The 25,210-nt window shown below is 46.3% G+C and overlaps 1 protein-coding gene across 2 annotated transcripts in view; it reads left to right on the top strand.

Moving 5' to 3' along the window:
• RNF220 (ring finger protein 220) overlaps window positions 1-25,210 on the top strand; it is a 329,212-nt gene that overhangs the window by 295,817 nt on the left and 8,185 nt on the right. For both annotated transcript variants that reach the window (XM_073357946.2, XM_073357945.1), the window contains 3 exons: window positions 619-697; window positions 18,837-18,945; window positions 20,315-20,389. In XM_073357946.2, coding sequence (XP_073214047.1) covers window positions 619-697; window positions 18,837-18,945; window positions 20,315-20,389 — 263 coding nt within the window. The remainder of the gene's footprint in view (window positions 1-618; window positions 698-18,836; window positions 18,946-20,314; window positions 20,390-25,210) is intronic.

The raw sequence follows: 25,210 nt of genomic DNA, 5'->3' as shown, positions 1-25,210 counted from the left end.
GCGAATTAAATGTAGCCGTGTCGGAGGGCTGGTGAAGAAACAACAGCACTAGTGCTTGGTATTCGCTTGCATTTCTATAGTACTTGTCACCCAGACACATCACGAGCTGCTCTGGGTGGACTCTTGGGCCGAGATTTTCAGAAGTGGCTAGTGACTTTGAGTGCCCCATTTAAGATACCTTGTAGGAGCCAGATTTGCAGAGGGCAGGTGCTCAGCAATTTCAGTCAGGACTCTTTAAGGTATCTCTGGCTGGGTGCCCAAAATCCCTCAGTCACTGGAAAATCTTGGCTTTTTTTTTTTTTTTTTTTTTCCCTCTTGTGGGGGGAATTTCATCCAGTCCTGCCTTGCTGGAAACCCGGTCTGCATGGCTGCTGTAGCAAACCTTTTCTGAAATAAATCTTAGCTGGTACAACCAGCAAATGCCACGGGGCCGTCCATTGGAAGCGAGGCAAGGGTGGAATTTTCATTTTCCTTCTTGGATCTTAGGCCTTTCAGACAGCCAGGAACAGGCAGGCAGTGTTGGTTCTGGGAAAGTGACTCCTGGGTCCTTTGCTCCTGCACCTGTTACACATTTAGACTCTTTCCTTTTATTAAATGCCCTGTACCTTCCCTCTACAGACATGCCCTCGACGAGTAACGGGGAGAGCAGTAAACAGGAGGCTCTGCAAAAGACCTGTAAGAACAGCGACATCGAAAAGTGAGTATAAAGCGCACAGTCCTGCCCATTCTGTGGAAGTGAAACAACTGCCCCCAGCTCTCTGAGCGTCAGGGTAACTCAAAGAGGCACGCACTGGCATATTTTGGACCCTTGACCACTGAAGCAGTTATCCCTGAAATAAGCTACTTCCGTCCCAAACATCAGCATTGCATTATCTCCGCTCTTAGCTCCCGCTGTCTGAAGTGGCTGATAACTGGGGGTTCCACCATCATGGGGTGAGGCCTTCTGTTTTTCATGCTCCGTAGCAATTCCTCGTCCACAAAGGAAACACCCCACCTCTGTGTCTTGGCGCTCAGTGCAGTGATCTCCAGCAGGCATGTGGTATGGAGCGGGGGTGGCTGTGTGCTTTATTGGTAAGCTCCCTGTGTTCTTCAGAATCCCTCTCCTAAAGGAAGCCCCTATGCTCTCTCTCCTTGACCGCTCAGACCCTGCCTTGGTACCTATTTATTCCATCCTCCTTCTATCTATGGGTAGGACTCGCACCAGCCCAAAGGCTGCCATTTGAGGACAAAAGCTGAATACTCTTCGCCATGGAGCCAGTCAGCATTGGTCCTTGTGTGAGCCAGAGAGGGTCACTAGTAGGAGACACCCTGAACCTCCATTTCCCAGGATCTGAGCATGTTTCATCTGCAGCCTTCTGCCCCTGATTCAGGAGCCTGCGACCCAGCATTTAAGCTGTGTGATGATCATCTTCTTCTCTAGCTACTTCCAGCCACAGCATGCACGTACGCATGGCCTAGGATGGAGCCATGTCATGCCCTTGGCACTGTTTGTTTCAGATTTCTCTCTTTTGGGGATGCCTTCTCCCTCGCCCACCTCAGAGTGGCTTGCCCCTTCCGACCCTCTTCTAAAGGCTTGTGGGGAAACCCTGGCTGTTGGGCACCTGGCCGTGTGAGGGCCTCTGGAAATCCCAGCTTAGTACTCTCAAGATCCTCCACTGCTGTCGTGGATCATTTTAATTCCCTTTTTAAAGAGAGAGTCAATTATTGCCTAAAATCAGCACTGATCAGGTAAGGAATAAAATGACTCTGAATGAGACCGAAGCAGTGGGGAAAATCTCTGTGCTTGCAGATTCCAAATAACTTTATCTCAGATTCGTTTGAAATCCAGTTCCTTCTCCTCATCGACCTGCCCAGGCCTGACTTCAGGTTCTGTGTCCCCTACAGACTGGAGACGTCTAACAGCTAAAGCTTTAAGAAGCACTAGTGCATGGTTAGGTGTTAGCTGAGGTAATTCTCTGCTGCCCCGACATCTGGTCTTGGGACCTTTTTTTTTTTCTGTTTTAAAACCTCTCTACCCATGTGTCCCAGACATGGGTGATCCACACTGCTCATACTCTATGTAGATCTGATGTTTTCATGCTTCTCAATCAGTGGGTTGAAACCAAAACCATAGAATTTGGGGATTTGACAACACTGCAACAGGAGACCTAGCTTCAAAGTAGCTACTCTTGTGTTTTGTGTCAGAGGTGTTGAATCCCTTAGCAATAATCCATTGGCCTCTGTCTCCCCCTCCTTTGGTTTGTTGCCCATCCTTCCGTAGGACCTCCTAAGCTCTCCTTAGAGTCAGCGACTCTACCCTCCCAAATCCACTCCTGCTGAAAAGCTAAAAGGATTTGACCCTTTCCAGAACACTTGAGCTCAAGTGACAAATTGACCTTACCTCCTTGATCAGGTTATTAAAGCTTGGTCTAGAGTCTTTTGAAGGATCCCCAAGGACTTTCCAGACAACACATAGAATAACTATATTGTGAAATATATGCATTCGTCCTGTCCCATCATAACCCTGCCCCAGTTCAACTCCCAGTCCTGCTGGAGCTGCTGGAAGGCAGGCAAAACTCCTTAGAAATTACAGGTAAAGCTTTACTGGCTTATTAACTCTTCCCAAGAAATTCCTCGTTTAAAGGAACAAGGAGTGCTGAGGTGCTTTTATTTAAAGGCCTTTATTTCCGTCAGGATCAGACAGTAAGATGGTGTTGGAGGTGGATTCCCACCTTTCCCTTTTTTCCCCTGTGACGTGTGTGTGTGATATAGTTTCTGTCCTGCTGTTTAAGGAGCCTGGATGCTCTGCATGTTTGTGTGTGTTGGGGGGGTTTGAGTTAAATTAATTGATAACAGCGATCAGACCTAGAATCCTACAGAAAGCGGGGGAGGAGGTGTTTCATACTGTCTGGCTGCTTCCCACTCTGCTGAGGAGCCATGATATATGGTGACCCAGCCCAACAGGCTAAATTGATTCATCTCCAGTTCCTGTTTCTTAATCTGGAGCTAAATTGGTTTCATTTTTCTTGTTTGGGATGGCGCTTGCAGCAAGTTCTAGGCCAAAGCACTTTGCTCCGTTGTTCATAACTTTAATTTTTGCTTTTAAATCTGGGTGTTATTGATTGGTGTGTTAAGCTCCATGTAGCATCTGATTAGCATTTTAAAAAGTTTAGAAGCACATGGTTTATCACCTGTGTCAGCTGTGCTCTCCATTTCGAACAATGGGTAATAGAGTTAGTAGTGATTCCATGTATTGATCCTACTGTTATAAGAATGACATTCCTTCCCCCCATTCCAAAAATAAGTCTAGGCATGGAGAGTATTTTTTTAATTAGCTAATACGATACAGTACACTGTCCTTGTTTTGGCATGCCGCTGATGTACTTTGGTTGAAAGTTAATGGAATTTGCACTTCAGGCTTCCTTAGAAGACACTCTTGCAAGCAAATTGACAAGCCTAGAGATGCAAGGAAAGTCCACACTGATTTCCCCACCTCCATGTACCATGACAGGTCTCCATTGTTTCCCTTAGCAGTGACCTAGCCCCTTGCATCATCTGTGTTTGAACGGCAGATGGTAGCCACTGGTTGACAAGATGGAACTAGGATTGGTCTGGGGACTAATACACTCGGAGCATCGGGATTTAGTGGGACTTTCCAATCTTGACTCCATTAATTTTCTGTTTAGTTCTAAAGGATTAGTAAAGGGGGATAGGGTAGGGAGAAGGGTGGCTTAAGTCCTCAGCAAATGAAACGCACCTCTGGTTGGACTGGAGACAGGGCTTTGCATTGGGCTTGGAGAGAGTAATCGATTCCTGTAACCGTTCAGACATGTGCCCAGTCTCCTCCACTAGCGGAGATGCTCTGCTGGGACTTGTAGTTGTGTGTCAGGACTAGCTGTGAGCTGCAGAAGCTGTGACCTCTTTTCTCCCTTCCCCCTCCCTCCCAAGACGTTACCCAAGTAACCTGGCACCATTTTGAAATCAAGGTTCCCAGGGGTTAAAAGCCAACATCTTAATTCAGAGTGCCAATGTTCAATTTTGCTTTCTGCCACCAAACTAGATTGCAGGCCAGCGAAAGAGTCTGGGTTAGTGGCCCACTGGGTCACCTCCCATTTGTTTTCCTCAATTTTGTGTTGTCATAAATTCATTCCAGTCCGTTGTGGTTGATCAGTTTATCTCAGTCAGGGCAGGGAGCGCTGCTAGCATGATATATGACATGAAACATTGTAGCCAGCCTCTCCATGAATCACTCCAGCTGTTTGGTGTCAGCATGAAAGCAAACAGGCCCAGGCTGCCGAGTGTTGACTGCGATGAGCTCAGTATGGGAAGAGACATGACGTATGAATGTTTATTTAATAATTCTCTAATATTTCCAGCGGAGTGTGGCTCTGCCTTTTGCGGGGGGGAAGCGGAGGGGAGGTTGAAGGGGGAAACTCTAATCTGTTGGGGTGGGTCATAAATCAGGCAGACAACATCATTAATCAGGGATGGAACAGAACTGGAAGGAGGTGGGACTCGAGCTGCCATCCATGCTGGGAAGGGGCTCTGCTCTTTTTTTCATAAAACAAATCTTGTTTGGGCTTCCAGTTAGCGCCCTCAGTGCTGCTCACATAACAGCAAACCAGAGCACCAGGCTGTTTAAGCAAGTGCGCTACCTTTGCTATAAACCTTGCGACTTAAGCCCACCAAGCATTAAATCCCTTTATAATTATCTTCTTTATATAACACTTCATGCTCATCATGCTCCGCTGGACGAGCTGCTTGTTGTGTTTAGGAGAGGGCTTTAGAGAAGAAAAGCCATGGCGTTTGTTTTCTTTTCATTGCTCTTCCCCCCCGCCCCCCGACCTTTCTGAAGCAGCTTTAAAAAAACACCGATTCCAGGGGGAGCTCGGCGGCCCTGGCAAAACTAGTGGAATTGAAGCAAACGAAGGTGCTGGGTTGGCTTGGTGTGGCCTGAAGAGTCTAATCGCTGAGAGCAGCATGTGAAGTAGCAATGGCTCTCTTCAGAGGGCTTCTCTCCTCTCAGACATGGCGCTGGAGATGGGAGCAGGGAGGGTGTGAAGTCGGAAGATTATCGCTGGCCTAAAAAGACAGATCTGCGCTTAAATCAGCACGTTGCCGGGGACTGGAGAGAAGATGCCATGAATTCACATGTCAGAATAATCTCTCCCAGCCCCAGCTCCGTAGATGTCGAACCATTAATGGGTTTTGGATGCCAAGGCGAAAAAGCAGAGGTAACAGTAACACTGGGCTGGTGCTGTAGTGCACATGGGGCTCTACAGAATAGGTCCCTGCCTGGAAGAATGCACCTTCGGAGGGCCCGGTGCTGCGGTTGGTTCCCCAGGGATTTGCCTGCCCTCAGCCAAATGCAGGATTGAAACGCAAGTTAAGACAAAAACAAGAGCAGTGACCAGCGTGGGGATGGGCTGTGGCTGAATCCTGCAGTCACTGGGCAGAGTGCTGCACCTGTCTCGGGGGGGTTACATGTAGATTTTTTTAAAGGTTCTGGTTCTCCCTTGAAATGCCATCGCCAGTACGTAATAAGTGCACTGTGTAACGTTGCTCTTCAGAAGGGCTGGTGAATAGGTTTCAGGGTTCATGTAGGGTCGTTAATCTGTGTTAGCGTATCCCGTGGGGCTGAAGTTCAGAATGATTTTGCCAGGGAGGAGAGAGCCGGGCTGAGATTCTTAACTTAGCCCCTTGTCTTCGAGCTATGAAGAGAAATTGCCTGTACAGGTAATAGTTTAAAACAAAATCATCACCATGCCAACGTAGCTCTATCTAAATCCTGGTTAGTCTTAGTTAGCAATTCATCTGCAGCCTGGCGGGGTATAAAACTCAGCAAGGCAAACTAACCAAGGGAACTCAGAGCTGTCAGTGAGCCTGGTATCTCCCTTTACTTTAGGTGCACCCAGGAACATGGGGAATCTGCTTCCCTGGTTACACCTCCTCTGTATACACATGTTCTGCATGTGCCCATGGTGGAGGAACTATATAATGCTTTAGATCCTAAAGGCCTCAGGCTGTAAGTCCGGGGCCAGAGATGCATTTTCCACTGAGTCCACTGCCTGGCTCTGGGACACTTGTATTCATAGAATCATAGAATATCAGGGTTGGAAGGGACCTCAGGTGGTCATCTAGTCCAACCCCCTGCTCAAAAGCAGGAACAATCCCCAATTAAATCATCCCAGCCACGGCTTTGTCAAGCCTGACCTTAAAAACTTCTAAGGAAGGAGATTCCAACACCTCCCTAGGCAACGCATTCCAGTGTTTCACCACCCTCCTAGTGAAAAAGTTTTTCCTAATATCCAACCTAAACCTCCCCCACTGCAACTTGAGACCATTACTCCTTGTCCTGTCCTCTTCTACCACTGAGGATAGTCTAGAACCATCCTCTCTGGAACCACCTCTCAGGTAGTTGAAAGTAGCTATCAAATCCCCCCTCATTCTTCTCTTCTGCAGACTAAACAATCCCAGTTCCCTCAGCCTCTCCTCATAAGTCATGTGTTACAGACCCCTAATCATTTTTGTTGCCCTTCTCTGGACTCTTTCCAATTTATCCACATCCTTCTTGTAGCGTGGGGCCCAAAACTGGACACAGTACTCCAGATGAGGCCTCACCAATGACGAATAGAGGGGGACGATCACATCCCTCGATCTGCTCGCTATGCCCCTACTTATACATCCCAAAATGCCATTGGCCTTCTTGGCAACAAGGGCACACTGCTGACTCATAGCCAGCTTCTTGTCCACTGTCACCCCTAGGTCCTTTTCCGCAGAACTGCTGCCTAGCCATTGGGTCCCTAATCTGTAGCTGTGCATTGGGTTCTTTCGTCCTAAGTGCAGGACCCTGCACTTATCCTTCTTGAACCTCATCAGATTTCTTTTGGCCCAATCCTCCAATTTGTCTAGGTCCCTCTGTATCCTTTCCCTGCCCTCCAGCGTATCTACCACTCCTCCCAGTTTAGTATCATCCGCAAATTTGCTGAGAGTGCAATCCACACCATCCTCCAGATCATTTATGAAGATATTGAACAAAGCCGGCCCCAGGACCGACCCCTGGGGCACTCCACTTGACACCGGCTACCAACTAGACATGGAGCCATTGATCACTACCCGTTGAGCCCGACAATCTAGCCAACTTTCTACCCACCTTATAGTGCATTCATCCAGCCCATACTTCCTTAACTTGCTGACAAGAATACTGTGGGAGACCGTGTCAAAAGCTTTGCTGAAGTCAAGAAACAATACATCCACTGCTTTCCCTTCATCCACAGAACCAGTAATCTCATCATAGAAGGCGATTAGATTAGTCAGGCATGACCTTCCCTTGGTGAATCCATGCTGACTGTTCCTGATCACTTTCCTCTCATGTAAGTGCTTCAGGATTGATTCTTTGAGGACCTGCTCCATGATTTTTCCGGGGACTGAAGTGAGGCTGACTGGCCTGTAGTTCCCAGGATCCTCCTCCTTCCCTTTTTTAAAGATTGGCACTACATTAGCCTTTTTCCAGTCATCTGGGACTTCCCCGGTTCGCCACGAGTTTTCAAAGATAATGGCCAGTGGCTCTGCAATCACAGCCGCCAATTCCTTCAGCACTCTCGGATGCAACTCGTCCGGCCCCATGGACTTCTGCACGTCCAGCTTTTCTAAATAGTCCCTAACCGCCTCTATCTCCACAGAGGGCTGGCCATCTATTCCCCAGGTTGTGATGCCCAGCCACAACACATTCCTCCTGCCACAACTAATCAAGGAAGGATGTTTTGTGTCAGAAGTGCAGTTCAGGCATCTTTGCCCTTCACGTCTCTCTCCTCTTTTTTTTAAAGTTTCAGAAATGCTGTTAACTTTAATTTGCGGAGTTGCTTCTCGAGAGTGAGAAATCGATGGGGGGCTATCACAGTGTGAAATTCGACTGTCACTGTTGAGCTATAGAGTTAGCAAGATGTCTGAGAAGGTAAAAAATAAATTGTGGCCCAGCAAGTGCTCAGCTGTGCTATTTCAAAAGGGATATGAGGCTGATGGGCCGTTAGAGGGTATTTCAGTTAGATGGATGATGATTCCCTGTGAAATATTGGGGTTATTCCATAGGTAAGAGAAACTTTAGCTTATAAAACACAAACAGCTGCCTTCTTGCAGTTTAATTCTGCTCTTGGATGTGTGAGCAGCTTGTCAGAGAGTTGGCCCTAAAATCAGCCTTTTGCACTTAATGATGCCTCTGATGAGGGCCTCTTGACCCCATTGCATTGTTTGCAGTATTTCAAGGATTTGATTGAATGTTTTCTCCTAGATTGTAAGCTTGACGGGGCAGGACTGCCTTCTTAGAGTTTGTGTGCTGCCTCACACACTGGGGCGCCTAGGCCCTACTGTAATACAAATAATGAATAAGAATTATTATTAATCATAGGCTGAATTCTGAGTTTGATCAGAATGTGCCCATATTCATTCAGCTCACTGGAGGATGGAGGCTTCAGCAGCGTGTGACCAAACACCCTGTCCTGGGCAGTACATTGTCAGCTAGGCCCTGCTTCATTAGCAGACCTGGCTGTGCTTACCTGTTATGTACCAATTTTTTATGTGGCCGCTATATAAAATAGTGCTTTAGTTTTGTGTGTACTAACTCCAGAAAATAAAAGGCTTAGAATATGGATTTCTGGCCCTCTAAGCTGTTTAACGGCTACCATGGTAGCATTCAGAGGTCACGGTCATGCTCTCTATTATGCTGGGCACTGGACAGACTCATAAAGAGAGTCCCTGAGCCAGGAGTTTACCATCTAGTACATTTATGACTGGTACAATCTAGATTAACCCAAATGGGAAGTGAGTGGTTGGAGCAGAGGGGGAAATGGCCCTATGGGTGGACCATTATTGCTCTTCAGCTTTGTCTCTTTCTGAGGGTTTCTGGTTTCTTTTTGCCTAACACTTGGTTAAAATTCAATATAAGGAAACCTAATGTAAATACAATTGGCCCCTTCAGTGGCATTATGCAGCCTTCTGTTCACAGCAAGGGAGCTAGCTGGCTAGCTGAAATGCCACCAATTCTGGTCCATTCATTCAGCACACAAGGAGACATTCAATAGCCTAAGTGTAAACGTTCCAGGGCAGACTGTGTGATTCCAGGAAACTACCTTGGGGAGATGTTATCGTGATGCCCTGGTAACTCCCAATCAATTATCATTAATTGGCAGTTCTGCAAAATGTATCAACTAGAGGCTAAAGGCCTGAGAAAGCTGCAGAGCTCTTTGAATTCACGATGCTACTGTAGCAGCCTGGAAGATTGTAGATTACGGCCACCTTCGTTCTCTAATATAGAAGCGCGGCCTGTTTAGACTACAGATCTCTGCGTGACATGCCCCGTTGTAATCCAAATCGGTTCATCCTTAGGGTGTGTCTACACTGGAGGTGGTGGTGCAATTTCCAGCTCTGGCAGATATACCCACATGCTAGTGCACTAGAAATAGGCATGCCTGGACAGTGCGACGGGGCAGCTATGCCAAGCGCAGTCCTGTCAGAAACACTAGCTGCGCACTCAGGGCAGCTGGCTCATCCCACCGCTCACACCGTCGCAGCAACACTGCTATTTGTAAGGTATTTTAGCTCAATCCGAGCTAGCGCGCATCTGTCTACCCAGGCTGGAAGTTCCTGCTCCAGCTCCGGTGTTAGATATCCCCTTAGAACAAGATGGAATACTGTCTGCGGCAACCTGTCGTCTCCGTGTGCCACGGTGCCGCATTAAAGGGGAGAGCTGCATTTTCAAACGGCACAGGCTGTCCTTGGAGGCTTCCCCTGTGTTGCAACAGGGAGCCCGTGCGTGAACCCTGCTAGAAATACTTCTAGCAGCACCGGTATGGGTAATGCATTGAAAGGCGACCTGACATATTAAAGTCTCAGATATAAAATTATCCATATTTGGGAATTTTGCCTAGAAAATTGCTTCCTAAAATGGCCACTGCTGCTTCAATAGAGAATCTTGCTGCATCAAAATAGTCTTCTGGGGTAAGACCTTTCTTTGATCGCCTCAGGTTTTTCGGTAAAGCAATGCGATTGCATTTATTTTCTCTTTGGAACAGGGGACATAGTCTGTAAATCTGAATAAGGATGACCTCTGGAGTCTATCTCCCAGATTTCATGTAGAACCGTAATCACTCAAATGGCACACTTAGAATTTTGGCGTAGGCTCAGCATTTCTCTAACCTCCTGTTTAAATCAGTCTCGGTGGCCAGTGGATACTATGTAGCCCTACAGACAGCTCTAAACATGCCGACTCAGAGGCTCCTTGCATTCTGAATGTTCAGTAGTGCCATCTGGTTCCGTTTCGACTGGGGCTGGGCACGTGTCCTGATGAAATGCAGGCCAAAGAAATCAGCCAGCGCCTGAATTTACTCCCTGCTTCTGTAAAGATGTTGTTGGGCTCTGTGTGCAGGGGGAGTGTGAAAGCATAATTAATTCTTCCGAAGTTTAATTGTTTGGGGAATCTATACACAGGTCCCAACTAAATGCAGCTTAGAATGCCTCCCCGCGATGGTAAGCCCCCCTCAGTGATATTGCGATGGTGCATGCAAGTGTAAGAGAAATAATTCCTCTACGGGGAGAAAAGAGACCATGTTTTTGGTTTGCATCAAGATGAAATTAGTCAGAAGCGAACTCCAAGCTTGGCAAGCAGCTGCTGGTATTAACAAGTTGTGCAAGCAAGTATAAAATAGAGGCACTCGTGACTCCTAGAGCCTTGGCCCAACATGTGTGTGCCCTTGCATGCATCCCACTCCGAATCCACAACTTAGAACATGGAAATTAGAAGATGGAACATTGTATTATTCATAACTTGGCAACCAGGAGCCAGGGCACTTCGCCAAAATAAACTTTCCTCTATAATTACAGGTGAAGCAGCATTCTTTAATATCTTACAATACAAAAACATACATTAATCAAGGCAAGAGGGCTTCTTTTTTTTTTTTTTTCTTTCCCCTAGAGGACAATAAATTAGCCTCCGTGCCAATACATGTGACAGTCCTTTACGGGATTATAAATCAGCCTTTTTAAGGGAGGCTAGTTTATAAACAAACCCAATAAATGAGATTTTTAGTTTGGTAATGGGGAAGCTAGCTTCTAAAATATTGACGTCTTGCCAGAAGAGTCACTTGCACACTGGCATTCTCAGTGACAGGCAGATTTATACCTGCGAAGGATCTGGCCCCTTCTGTCTCGGCTGCTCATCCAGTGAAATAAAAGCCCAGTTTATCTGCCCCACTGGTAGCCCACACCTTCTGGGTTGCCAGGTAGTCAGTCTGCCACAGATGTCTGACACTGGAATTCCTGCAAAGTCCTGAGGCTCTTAAACTGTGTGGTTGTATCACATTTGCCCCCTTTTAAAGCCCTCTGGATAAAAAAGTATTTATGACTGTAGAAGGCTCCTTTTTGCCTGGCTGTTGGTCACATGCTGGTTTACCTTTGGCTCCAATCCCGCAGTCCTGTCCACACGAGCGCCTGTGCAGAGCGCCAGAGACTTCAGCAGGACTCCGCATGGGTCTGCCCAAATGGATTGGATTGCAGGATCAGGGCCTTTACTGGTGAGAGCGCAGACAAAGGTGAATGCGGGTGACAGGCTAGCCTGTCAGCTAAAATGTTTTTTACTCTTTGGTCCCCAAGAACCGAACTTCACGGTTCAGAAGATGAAGTAGGCTGTGACCTTTAGATGGTGCAGGACTGTGGCTGGTATTGAGACTGACATAGGAAGGGAGTGAGAGACAAAGCTACCTCATCACACTGTGCCATTCCTGGATTCTGAATAAGTCCCTCCCTTACTATTTACACAGCTCCAGAGCGATGCAGGGGCTTTACGGACTAATAAAACACCATCCCTGCTCCACAGAACTTGCAGGCTAGTTCAGATGTAAACTGAGTGGTAGGAAAGAAGGGGTTGCGGCAAGGAAGGAAGGTCACAACTATGTGCTTGTGGATTTGCATTGTTTTGTTGGTTGCATCATGATTCTATTCAATCAAATCCATTCCCTTCCCCAAAAATTATTCCATTGTAGGCTAGTGACGGGACCCCTGCCCTTAGCGAGAGACAATGAAGTGTGTTTTCTGTCCCATAAGCTTCTTGAGAAGAATGAATAGTCTATTTAAAAACAATTGCCCATGAGTTTGTTTGAAGTACGGTAAATTCTCCCACCTGCCCTCAATGAAAACACAAATAAATGTGTAAGGAAGAGAAGGAAGGTCAGAATATCAAGTGTCAAAAGTAGCTCATGAAATTTTATTGGTGGTGCATTTAATCAGCGCTAAATGTTTGTACAAGGTACATACAAACCGGAGCTGTAAAAATTTATGGAATGTTCTGTACAGTGTGACTATTTATGAAGAAGGGAAAATTTATACCCAGCTGAAATAAACAAACCAGAGGGATGTTTTATGGAGAGCGCTTGATGACAGAGTTCCTTCAGTGAAATCCAAGGGAGGTGGAGCCCTTTCAGAGCCTGCCATGCCGAAGGCTTCCCTGTCCCTCATGTTGTTGTGGTTTGCATCACAGCCTGGCTTCTGAATACACAGGGAATTGAATGCAATGGCATTCTTCTCTGCCTGTTATGTGTAACTGTCCTGTGCAGTGAATCCCTGCAGAATGGCTGCAGTAGGCATCCTGCAGGGATGAAGACTTTTCCCCCTACACACAGCTCTGATTCCTGAGCTCATCTTGATCTGACATCTCTTGCCGCTTTTCCCAAAGGGCAGTCTGTCGTAACCTGTCGCGAAGGGATAACAGAAGTGAGTCACGCTGACATCAGCATTATTTTTTCTTTTGGTCAAGTATTTTGTCGAGAACTCAATCCTCGGTATATTGAGAGATTCCAGGGCTGCAGAATCAGAGATAATTTAATTAACGGAATTGCTTGTGATTGCCCACTGGGACGTCAGGTGGGAATTGCTTGGTTTAATTTGAAGAAACGAAGATCGCATGCATGCAAACGTTTTACAAATGACCACGAGATGTGGAGGGCGGGTTGGGGGTTCGGGGGGACGACGACTTGACTCTCCTAACCCATGATAGCTGAGTAATGGTGCTAATTGACTTACACATGGATCATTTTCTCTTGCGTAGTGCATCCTTGTCCTTCTGCTATCCAGTACCTGAACAGAGCAGGTGTTCAGTTGGGGTTTGCTAAATAGTAGTGGGGAGGAGTGTGTCTCTTTTTCAGTGTAGAAAGAAAACTTCTGTGAACAAGCTCCAGAAATATACTTCTGGTGCTATTTTTAGGTACTCTCCCAAATTCTGTATCCCCAGTTTCGTAAAACTCCTTCCTGTCTTGCAACAGACACAGCCGCCTCGGCCGTGGGTGGCTGCATGGCTGTCTGGTTGACCACAAAATCTAGTGACTAGACCATGAATGGCTTTGGTCAAAGCTTCATCTTCAACGAAGCTTTAGGTGCCTCTTTCCCCTGCTACAGGTCACATTGCTGTGGTTCTCCAGCCAAAGGGCAGATACTGTGCACCTGTAAACATTGTGAGCATAGGACCCTCTGTCTTGAAACTGAGTGAGCCAGCTTTATGGTGCTCCTGGCCTTTATTGGCTACAGGATGCAAGAGACAAGTGTGTGCTGAATCCCTACCACTGGGAGAGGCAAAGGGAGACATGGCAGCAAAGCAGCGGGCAGTGATGACGAGGTGAAATGCTGGCGCCAGAGGCCGTACCTAGACAGCATGCCCTCACAGCTTCAGTAGCAATAGTACATCCTAGATCTCTAAGTAGTTTACCAAAGTTGGGGAGCCTGGTTGTCCATGTGGGTGAAATTTTAGAACTGTCACGCCGAAGGGTCAGATGACTCTCCCAGTATCACACAGCAATAGAGCTGTGGCTGGAACCTAGGAGTCCTGACCTCCCGTGCCGTGCACTGTCTGCTAGTTATTCTGCTTTCTGTGGCCAGCAGGACAATTGTACATGACCTGCTTTCACCCAGCAGTGCCCCTTCAGTGCCTGACTCCCTATCCCTGGTATTACTTGCTTCTTAAGCACTGCACAAGCCACTCCCAGCCTGCTCCAGACAAACAAGTGTAAGGGGTGGGAGGTGTCTGATGGAGTTCCCAGCTTGCCTGTTGCAGGAAGAATTGCTGTTGAGTGATGCTTAGCTTTAGGATACATGCAGCTGGTTGATGGTAAAATACATCAGTTGAACAGCCGGTGTTCTGAGGGGCGTGGCCGCTGCTGGAGCCAGGCACATGGGAAGTGACTCCTCTCTTTACCCCTCCTTGGAAGACGCTTCAGTTTCCTACGTACTAAGGTTCTCCCGTGGACCTCATTTCCTCCCTTCCTCTGGAAGCAGCAGTGTGAGTAGCTCTCATTTTGTTTGGACCCTGAGCCTCGAGTCCTTTGTTTCTGCTGCTCCAGAAGGCTTTCCCAAAATCGCAACCGCGAGATGGGCACTTATGGCCAAATACTCTCTCTTGAGTCACGAGATGGGGCAGGGTCTTATCCACTGACTAGATCCTTAGGGTTTGTTCTGAGGTAGAGCTTGACGGGGAGGAATCGGGAGGTTAAAGGCTCTAGTGGCTGAGCTTTGATCAGAGCTAGGAGAGGTTGCACTTGTTAAAACTCCCTCTCTACTGAATGCACCCCAGCCTTGTTAATAAATGTATATTTAACAATGTCTGGAGCATATGAAGTGATAATAACTAAATCGATAGCTCCCACATTGATTGTCCAGGATCCTTCCAGCGTGACGCACACAGCCGTGTGGTAATTTTCCACCTAACTAGCGCCCTGATCTGCAGCCCTCCTATTGATTGGCCATTGTATCAGGCGGGTTCTGAGTGCTGTTGCTTCTCTCTCTATTCAGCGTCCTTTTCTGCTTTTACTCATTTATTACTGGACAGGCGCAATTATCTCAGCGACTTTCCAAAATTGGCTGATGGGATCAGCCCTTTCAACTTCTTTAAACAAGCCATTTGCTATCCCCTCCAGTTGTTGCACTGGTAAATTTCCCTTTCAAACTCTGACTCTGGTTGGGCTGGGACTGAGAGAGAAACACTCTCTCTTTTAATGTGAACATGGAAGAGTTCAATTAGCACTGAAGTTTTCCCTGTCACCCACCTCTGCTTGGTTACCTGGAGAGGATCTGGTTTCTGGCAGAGCTCAAATGCCATCAGAAATCTCCTCATGCCTTCCATGAGATAGAGGGGAGAATTTGCCTCCAACGTCGTCTCGCTGTATCCTTCAGCATTCAAGTGCAGCAGTGCCCAGGTCAGGTGGGCAAGTGAGAAGGCTCTTGGCAGCCTTAACATTGGTGGCCCATCCTGCATTGCAGGCTAGAATTGGAGCTGTGAGAGCTCTGCACGGATTGTGTCCAAAGAATGCTCTGTACTGATTGTTCCTAACCCCACATAGGCCTACAGTACCCCTTCCATCTACACCCTCTTGAGCTCTGGTTTTGCTCAGAAAAGTGACTCTGAAGCTCCTTTACTGCCAGATCCATTTCCACTGTAATTCCTAGCTGCTTGCTTTCCTGCCACACCCAGGGTTTTTCAACGTGTTGGCTCTGCCCAGCCAACATGGCAGTGGGAGAAACTAGCTAGATTCCATTCTGCTTATAAGGAGTCAACAGAAAGATGGCCATCTAAGTTATGTTTCCAGAGCCTTGACTAGAGATGGTAATTACTAATACACAAAGCAACAAGTACGTGGGTGTTCTGGGACTGCTGCTTACTATCCCAGTCATGATGGTTTCGATGGCCCCTGCCTCAAACCACTTGCTGTGTCCACCTGTTAGCTCACAATTTGCTAAATAAGTGCTTTGGGACAGGGACTGGCTTCTGATACTGGTGTTACTAGAGTACATAGAATAAATTCTACATTCTCAGATTGTGGGTTTTTCTTGCCGTTCTTCTGACGTGGAAGCTGCATAGATTTGACCTGAAATTAACTTAGAATGAATTATAAACTGCTCCACTGTTCCTCAGCAGTGAACTCCTTTTCTATCCACAGCCCCACTGCAATATCTTGTAAAAGGTTTTAAGAGGAAAGTCAAAAGGAGCTTAGTTATGTCTACACAGTGGAAAGGCCTGTGTTTCTCCTCTTCCTCTCCACCCTTCTCAGAAGCTCTCATCTTCCATCCCATTTTCTCAGTGTTGCTGTTGCTGTCTGCCTGTTTCTCAGTTGCCAACTAACTCTTTCTATCTGCCTGGCAGAATCATGAACACATCTTTGCCTGTCCTCATGACAGAGCCTGTGTGACAATATATTGCTGCCTGTCAAAAATGACCCCAGGCAAATGGGCAAGCAGGGCTTGCAAAGCTGCTTTTAGATCTAGCTCCTTGATATGGTGTCTGCAGCTTTGGCTTTCCGCTCCGTCCCTTCTCCTTTTCAGTGACAGTAATCTGAAAAGTGAGACTTCATTGATCAGAAACCTGTTGCGTCCTGTCTGTCCTGGTGCAATGTGTGGCATTCATGTCCCGAGCTACCAGGGCCAGTATCCCAGCAGCGGCAGTCCACCTGTTTTTAGATTCAGACATTCCAAGGCCAGAAGAGACCATTATGATCACCTAGCCCAGGGGTTCTCAAACTGTGGGTCGGAACCCCAGAGTGGGTCACAAATCCCGTTTTAATGGGGTCTCCAGGGCTGGCTTAAGACTTGCTTGGCCCAGGGCCAAAGTCAAAGCCTGAGCCCCTTCAACCCTGATTGACAGGGCTCAGGTTACAGGCTCCCTGCTAGGGGCAGGGGGGCTCAGGCTTTGGCCCCGGCCCCGCCACCTGGGGTGGCAGGGCTCGGGAGGGCTCAGGCTTTACTCCCCCCCTCCTGGGGTCATGTAATAATTTTTGTTGTCAGAAGGGGGTTGCGGTGCAATGAAGTTTGAGAACCCCTGAGAATCTAATCTGGCGTCCTGCATAAGACAGGCCATAGAACTTCCCCGAATAACTCCTAGAGCAGGTCTGTTAGAAAAACAGCCAACCTTGATTTAAACATTGACAGTGATGGAGAATCTGCCCCGACAGTTGGGACATTGTTCTAGTGGTTACTTACTGTCATGGTTAAACATTTATTCCTTATTTCCAGTCTGAATTTGTCTTGCTTCAACTTGCTGCCGTAGCATCGGGTCATGCCTTTCTCTGCTAGGTAGAAGAGCCCATTATCAAATATGTTCCCCATATAGGTACTTAGAGACTGTAATCAAGTCACCCCTTAACCTTCTCCTTGTTAAGCTAAATAGACTGAGCTCCTTGGTTCTATCGTTAGAAGGCAGGTTTTTCTAATCCTTTAATCATCCTCTGGGCTCTTCTGTGAACCCTCTCCAATTTATCAACCTCCTTTTTCAATTGTGGTACCAGAACTGGACACACTATTCCACCAGTGCCAAATACAGAGGTAAAATAATCTCTCTACTCCTCCTCCTCGAGATTCCCCTGTTTATGCATCCCAGGATGGCATTAGCCCTTTCGGACACAACATCACACTGGGAGCTCATGTTCAGCTGATTATCCACCATGACCCCCCAAATCTTTTTTCAGAGTCACTGCTTCCTGGGATAGAGTCCCCCATCTTGTAAGCATGGCCTACAGTCTTTGTTCCTAGAAGTATATATTTACATTTAGCCATATTAAAATTTACAGTTTGCTTGTGCCCAGTTTACCAAGGTATTCAGATTGCTCTGTATTAGTAAACTGTCCTCTTCATTATTTACCACTTCCCCCAATTGTTGTCATCGCAAACTTTATCAAGGATGATTTTATGTTTTCTTCCAGATCATTGATAAAAATGTTAAATAGTGTAGGGCCAAGAACGGATCCCTGCAGGACTTCACTGGAAACACACCTGCTGGATGATGATTCCCCATTTACAATTACATTTTGAGATCTATCAGTTAGCCAGCTTTTAATCCATTTAACATGTGCCCTGTTAAACATCTCTATAGTTTTTTAATCAAAATGTCATGTAGCACCAGGTCAAATGCTGTACAGAAGTCTAAATATATTACATCAACACTATTACCTTTACCAACCAAACTTGTAATCTCATCAAAAAAAGGTATCCAGTTAATTTGTCAGGATCTCTTTTCCATAAATCCACATTGATTGGAATTAATTATAATCACCTCTAGTCAAGTCCTTTAATTTTTTATTAATCAAGTTCTTTATGACCCGCTCCATTATCTTGCTCAGGATCGATGTCAGACTGACAGGCCTATAATTACCCAGGTCAGTCCGTTTACCCTTTTTAAATATTGGCACATCATTAGCTTTCTTCCAGTCTTCTGGAACTTCTCCAGTATTCCAAGATATATTGAAAATCAGCATTAGCTGTCTTCTGAGCCAGGTCTTTTAAAACTCTTGGATGCAAGTTATCTGGGCTGCTTATTTCAAAATGTCTATGTTAATAGCTTCTATTTAACATCCTCCTTAGGTACTAGTGGAAAGGAAAGAGTGCTGTCACCACCATGTGATATGACTACTTTTTGCTCTTGAGAGAAACACACCTTCCCAGCTCTAGAGCAGCACTTTGAGCTTTGTTGGGATGACATTGACCTGGGGCCTCTTGCAGTGATAGGGAAAGAAGGGAGTAAAGGGCCGTGACTCCTGTTTCCACCATTTAGTTTCTGCTTAAACACGTTCTGTATAATGTTACCTACCCAAAATCCTTCTCTTTTTCAGATCTCTGCAGAGGCTTTACATGCCAGTGTGTTTGCCAGAGCTTCTGGCATAAAGAATGCAAACCATGGGCTTCTTAATAACCCTCCATTTCAAATAGTCCTTTGCATATGCTGAATTTGTTTCTTTGGATCTTGTCACTGCATCTTCTGCACCTACCAAAAGGACCATGAATTTAACTTTTGTAAAGCATTACCAAGTAGCCCTGACTTTCATCATCTCTTGCAGAATTACAGAAGACTCTGCAGTGACAACATTTGAAGCGTTAAAGGCTCGTGTCCGGGAGTTAGAAAGGCAGCTTTCCCGTGGAGACCGCTATAAATGTCTCATTTGCATGGTGAGTAGCACTCCAGTTGTGGCAATGAATCAGAAAACGTCTCGGTACCTTTGACTTGTCTTTGCTGAGGTGGGGAAAGGGGTGAATCCTACTAATTTGGTAAGGTGAATCCATCCCTGTCCTTACACAAGGAAAAAATCTCTTCCTTTTTCTGACTAAATGCGTTGCAAGTTTCTTTCCAGGTGTTTCTGTGTGTGTGTATCAGTTATATCATTTCATTGGTGTTTGTAGCAGTCTGTGTTAGGAGCAGAAATTTCTAACTTCATGGGACAGCATTCCCCTTTCAAATTGACCATGCAGACTCCCAAGTGCCTGCGTTTTCCTCTTCCTGCATGTGCAGAGTTGCACATCCCTAAGGAGAGGAGAATGCGTGATTTGAGACCCTCCATGTGGCTTGAAGGCAAGAATTTTGCCTATGCATTTAAAAGTTGCCTGTGTCCTGTTAGTTTTATGTGTGTTGTCGCTTTGGCTTCCCTAAAGAAGGGCTGCAGCTCCCTCTAATGGCTCAGAGTCTGCAGATTTTTGCCTCTCTCGTCTGGTTTTATTTCCGAGCTCTGTTTGTCCCATGGGTCAATAGAAGAAGAAAATGTTGCTTGGATGGAGTTGCCAGTGAAACGGCTGGTGCAAGATGGATCAGGCAGACTCCCATCTCTGATTCTAGGGCTGACGTACTGTCTGTTGTTGATTCCTGCCCTCATTAATAAATCACTTGAAAAGACTAGCGCGCGAATAGGTGCTGCTGAAATGACTACAGTATTCTTGGTAGCTAGTTAAGCTATTCCAGCAGAGTGGGCAGCTGTGATGAGAGTTAATCTTATCCCTTATCTCTGCTCTTGCACAATCTGGTGACCTTTCCATTGGAATAATGGTACGTGGGCACAACTTCCCTACTATAAAAGACCCATGGAATAACCATGGCTGGCCCAGGTCTACTGACTCAGACTCATGGGGCTATAAAATTGCAGTCTAGACGTACCACTCTAGCTAACCAGGATGAGCCATGTCACTACCAGGTGGGTTATGGACTTCTGTCAGGCAAACAAATGGCCTACAGGAGACTTTCCACCTCTGTTACTCTTGAGCTAAAGTTTAGATCCCTGCTTAGTTTTCACTCAGTCCTGAAGTCAGTGAGAGTTTGCCTGATTTCTGTGCTTTGTTTCTGTCTGATGCATCACATCTGGCTCACTGTATATGGAGCAACTCCTGAGCTGTGTTCTTATTAAGATGGGAGGAATGGGAAGCATTTACTCTGGGTAACTGCCCTCTTCTCCTGCCCCCTCCCCAAAGCGAATACCCTGGTGACATAGTTGTAGGCTGGGAATCAGCCAGCCTTTTATGTGACGAGAATGTCTTCGCTTTTTCTCTTCAGGACTCTTACACAATGCCCCTGACTTCCATTCAGTGCTGGCATGTGCACTGTGAAGAATGCTGGCTGCGGACTCTGGTGAGGCACTCGGCTGCTTTCTCATTGACTCGTAGACTTCTCCCTCTCCCCAGACATGTACTTACATTGCAGGAGAGGTTCTTGCTTAATAGGAAATGGGCTCAGTGGGGTTCTGCGTATGTGGGGTGCCCAAACTTTTATTAAACACACCGGTCAGATTTAAGTCCTTCCGGTTTGATTTCATTGGGCGGAGCTGGGCTTGAGTTACCCTCCCTGAAGAGTGGTCCTGCTCACTCTTTACTCACTGATGGGAGGGCTCAGTGTTGGAACAGCGCCACGTGTGGAATTCCTGTTGACTTCCAAAGGAGTTTCCTGCACTGTGCAGCTGCAGCTTGGACCCCAGTTTAGAGCCACTTAGCTGGGATCCACTGGCCTGTGCAGCACCCATCGGTGCTATTTCCTTCCCCTCTTCTGAATAATTGAAACAGCATCATGCAGTTTTTAACTAGTGTGGTTGATTGTCTGGAAAATTGGGCACTATTGGAAGTGTAGAAGAGGTGGCCCAGTGCCCCCAGAATTTGCGTTTTTGTTAGTTTCAAAGGGACACGCTTGTGTTGAAATTAATATTTTGTTAAAGTGATGCCCTTTCCTTTCCTAACCCTGACTTTTATTATCCCCTGCTGATGTTGACCATAACTCTCATTTCACTCAGCCTGGGCAATGGAGATTTGAGCTAGTCACTTTCACTTTGTGGTGCTCCGGCATTAGCAGGATGCTACAGAGTTGGGTGGCAAATGATGTATGGGGACTAGCACTCTTCTAAAAGCTGCTGCTGTTAGGTCCTGTAACGTCTTATTTTTACAGAACACACTGTAAATTTGGAGCTTCAGCTAACCTGGCGATGGGCCTTTAGATACCGCCTGTTAAATATTTTGGCTGAGAAAAATTACTGGGATGGTGAAATGCCTGCAGCACTGGGTATCAATAGTAACCTCAGTAACTCAACTGTCCTGGGGCTGTATTTTCTAGCTATTCAGCTACACCCCTGTCACTACTTAGATTACACAGGCTTTTTTAGGCATTTAGCAGCACATTGCAAAAAACTCTTGCACAGCTACGTAGCAGTAAGGTGTTCAGATGAGGGTATGCACCGCTGATCCTAGGTATAATCCAATTCTTCAGTGCTGGCTGCAAACGGAGAATAGAGCATTTCTATTCCATGTTGGATTTTATTCCTCCGTTTCCTTCACCCCTCTGCTCCCCGCCATCCCAAGATGGTCTTTTAGGCCAGCAGCTCCTATTGTGAGCCCTTCAGAGGCTCAGGCACTCTTCAATTTCTGTCAAGCCCCTTTGTTCCACTGACAACTTCACAGCATCCTGCGGCCTGCAATAAGACTGAATCCCTAGAAGATTGTGCTCCTGGCATTAAGGGGTTAACGCTCACTTTTCCAAGGAGAGGAGTGATTAAATTTGGTCTCACCCCTCCCTCCCCACGCTGCTGTGTGGTGGGGTAAATGGGGACTGGGTTTGCTGTGTATTGGCCACGCCCAGAGCCTGGCTCTCACCAGGCAGGAGGGAAGGGGATATTCCAGCAGGACGTAGGGTTAGGTGCTGGCACTTGTGTGGGGGAAGCAATTAATAAGTTGCTGCTCATCTGTTCCCCAGCCCTACCCTCTTCCTGTAGTCCGCAGTTGATTAAACCAGGACCTTTCATGAGGCATGCTCGGGCTCTCTCCCTTCTCCCAAATCTCCCAGCCTGCATTCTCATGTTTCTAATGTAACCATTAAAATGTAGCCCGAAGACAGCAATAAAAACCCTGGAACGCCTTGGTGCTTTTGTGTCTTGATCAAAGTCAATGTGTGTAATCTCGTTAAGACTGCCCTCCCCCACCCCCACCCCCTTTTTTTTTTATGAATTTAATGGCATACAGCAGCTGGGCTCAGTGTTTAATACTCACCAACCTGCACTGTTCTAATTAAGGTATCTCCTTTTATTTCGGGCACAAAAGGGACTCTTGTTTTCTTTAACAAGCGAGGAGCTGTGGGATAGTGTGTGTAATAATTGCGGCTGTTACCTTTCCCTGGGTATAAAGCCAGCTCCCCGTGGGGGTGGCAGGGAAAGCAGAAATAGCCTACGCGTGCAGCACACATGGAAAGATTTGATGGGGGGAGAGGGGCAACATTTTTCTTCTGTTGTGCAATAAACAATTTGTTGGAGTTAATAGGAGTTATGGGGGGGTGAGTTGTGTTGGGCTTCCGGCCGCTTCTGAACTGTCTGGAGATCTGCCATCCCCCTTAGTGAAAAGTCCAGATTTTCTATGCCTGTGTTTTTATATGCACAGCTGAGACCTAATGTTAGATTACATTTTCTTATGTTATATATATTAAGGCCTTAGAAACAAGGGATCAAAGTGGGAGACAAAGCTTCAAACGTCTCGCAGGAGGGCACTTGCTGGCCACATCAGTCCCCATGGAGCAGGGAGGGTGAAATAATTTTAAAAACTTATAGGGTCTGAAGATTTTCTAGAGCCAGACTGTCCTAGGGCTGAGCACCCATTGACTTCCATTTGTGTCCAGGGCAGCCCTCAGGATTGGGCCCTTAATAGGTGCTGCTCTGAAAAAGAGGCACTTTGAAAATGGCATCATGGGGCTTAATTGCTGTGTGTGCCTGACTCCGGATCAGATCTGCTGAGTTTATAAGTGAAAACCTGCGTATGGCTTTCTACCAGCTGATCCCACAGACTTTCCCGGGGTTGGAGAGTCATCATGGACACAAATGTTCTGCATTTGGAACGTAGCTAACAGTTCTGTGAATGAGACCTGAGCCAGCGCAAACTCCCCCTCTCCGTCCCATTGCTGTGTTAGCTTGCATTAGTGATTCAAGCCAGCAGATCTGGTTGCATACACACAGGATGCAGGCCTGGTTAGTAAGAAGGGCCCTTCCTACTTACTCACCAGAATAGAGCTGTACTTTACGGGTGCATCCTGAGTGTGAGAAACTGAAGGATTTGGTCAGTGCCTCTTAACACTAATGGGAGATGCCAGGCTAGATGCTGCTTTGCAGAGACCTCTCTGAGTTGGGGAGAAACCATCTGTGCATACATGAACGGTCAGAGCATTTTAAACAAGTGTCCATCTTAACTGTTCACCCCACTGCCTGCACATAACTAACCAGCTGGGGCCCAAGAGTCAGCAATTGGCATGCGCCTGGGTCTGAGTTTTCTCAGCTGTCAGGCCACTGTATGGTTTTGAGTACATGGGAGAGGGACAGTGATGTGGGAAGCTCATTCATATCCTAGAAGTCCATATCCTAGGGCCAGTGTGGTCCTACTTGGGTTTCCGGTGTAATCAGACTAACCTTTACTGGCTTAATTTGTCTGCAGTTTTTGTTTTGTTTTTTTCAGACCATATTTATGGGCTAGTTTTTACTTATAGGCTTTTCTCTGGGGCTCATCACTGCAACACTCACAAGTCAGGGAAGGAAGAGGTATCGTTGTCCCCAGTTTACAGACAGGAAGACCAAGGTACAAACATTAAGTGATTTTTCCCAAAGTCACACTGGAAGCCTGTCCAGGATCTTACAAATCCTAGCCCAAGAATTTCTAAGTAAAGTATTCCTATATTCTAAAGCCAGACGAGACCTCCTGTGTAGCACAGGCCAGAGAACTTCACAAAAGAATTCCTCAAGAAGATCTTTTAGAAAGACATCCAAACTTGAGTTAAAAATTGTCAGTGATCGAGAATCCACCATGACCCTGGGTAAATTGTTCCAATGGTTAATTACCCTCGCTGGTAAAAATTTTACACCTGATTTCCAGTCTAAATTTGTCTGGCTTCAACTTCCAGCCATTGGATCATGTTAGACCTTCCTCTGCTAGATTGAAGAGCCCAGTATTAAATATTTGTTCCACATGTAGGTACTTATAAACGGTGATCATGTCACCCCTTAACCTTCTCTTTGTTAAGCTAAATAGACTGAGCTCCTGGAGTCTGTCACTAGAAGGCAGGTTGTCTAATCTATTAATCATTCTCAAGGCTCTTCTCTGAACCCTCTCCAATTTATCAACATCCTTCTTGAATTGTGGGCACCAGCACTAGACACAGCGTTCCGGCAGCAGTCACACCAGTGCCCAATAAAGAGGTAAAATAACCTCTCTGCTCCTACTCGAGATTCCCCTTTTTATGCATCCCACAATTGCATCAGACCTTTTGGCCACAGCGTCACACTGAGAGTTCATGTTCAGCTGATTATCCACCATGACCTTCAAATCTTTTTCAGAGTCACTGCTTCCTGGGATAGAATTCCCCATCATATGTGTGTGGCCAGCATTATTTGTTCCTAGATGGATACATTTACATTTAGCTGTATTAAACCACACATGATTTGTTTGTACCCAGCTTACCAAGTGATCCAAATTGCTCTGAATCAGTGACCTGTCCTCTTCATTATTTACCACTCCCCCAATTTTTGTATCATCTGCAAACTTTATCATTGATGATTTTGTGTTTTTTGTCCAGTTCATTGATACAAATATTAAGTAGCGTAGGGCCAAGAACCAATCTCTGTAGGACCTCACTACAAACAGGCCCGCTTGAGGACGATTCCCCATTCAAAGTTTCATTTTTGAGAGCTATCAGTTTGCTTTTAATCCATGCAATGTGTGCAATGTTAATTTTATGTCATTCTAGTTTTTTAATCAAAATGTCATGCAGCATCAAGTCAAACGCCTTACAGAAGTCTAAGTATATTACATCAATATTATTACCTTTATCAGCCAAACTTGTAATCTCGTCAAAAAAAGATATCAAGTTAATTCGACAGGATCTATTTTCCATAAACCCATGTTGATTTGCATTAATGACGGTACTCTCCTTTAGTTC

The sequence above is a fragment of the Lepidochelys kempii genome, chromosome 8 (assembly GCF_965140285.1).
Source record: "Lepidochelys kempii isolate rLepKem1 chromosome 8, rLepKem1.hap1, whole genome shotgun sequence".
NCBI lineage: Eukaryota > Metazoa > Chordata > Testudines > Cheloniidae > Lepidochelys > Lepidochelys kempii.
Note: the sequence above shows the minus strand (reverse complement) of the source record. Positions and strands in the feature narration are given on the sequence as shown.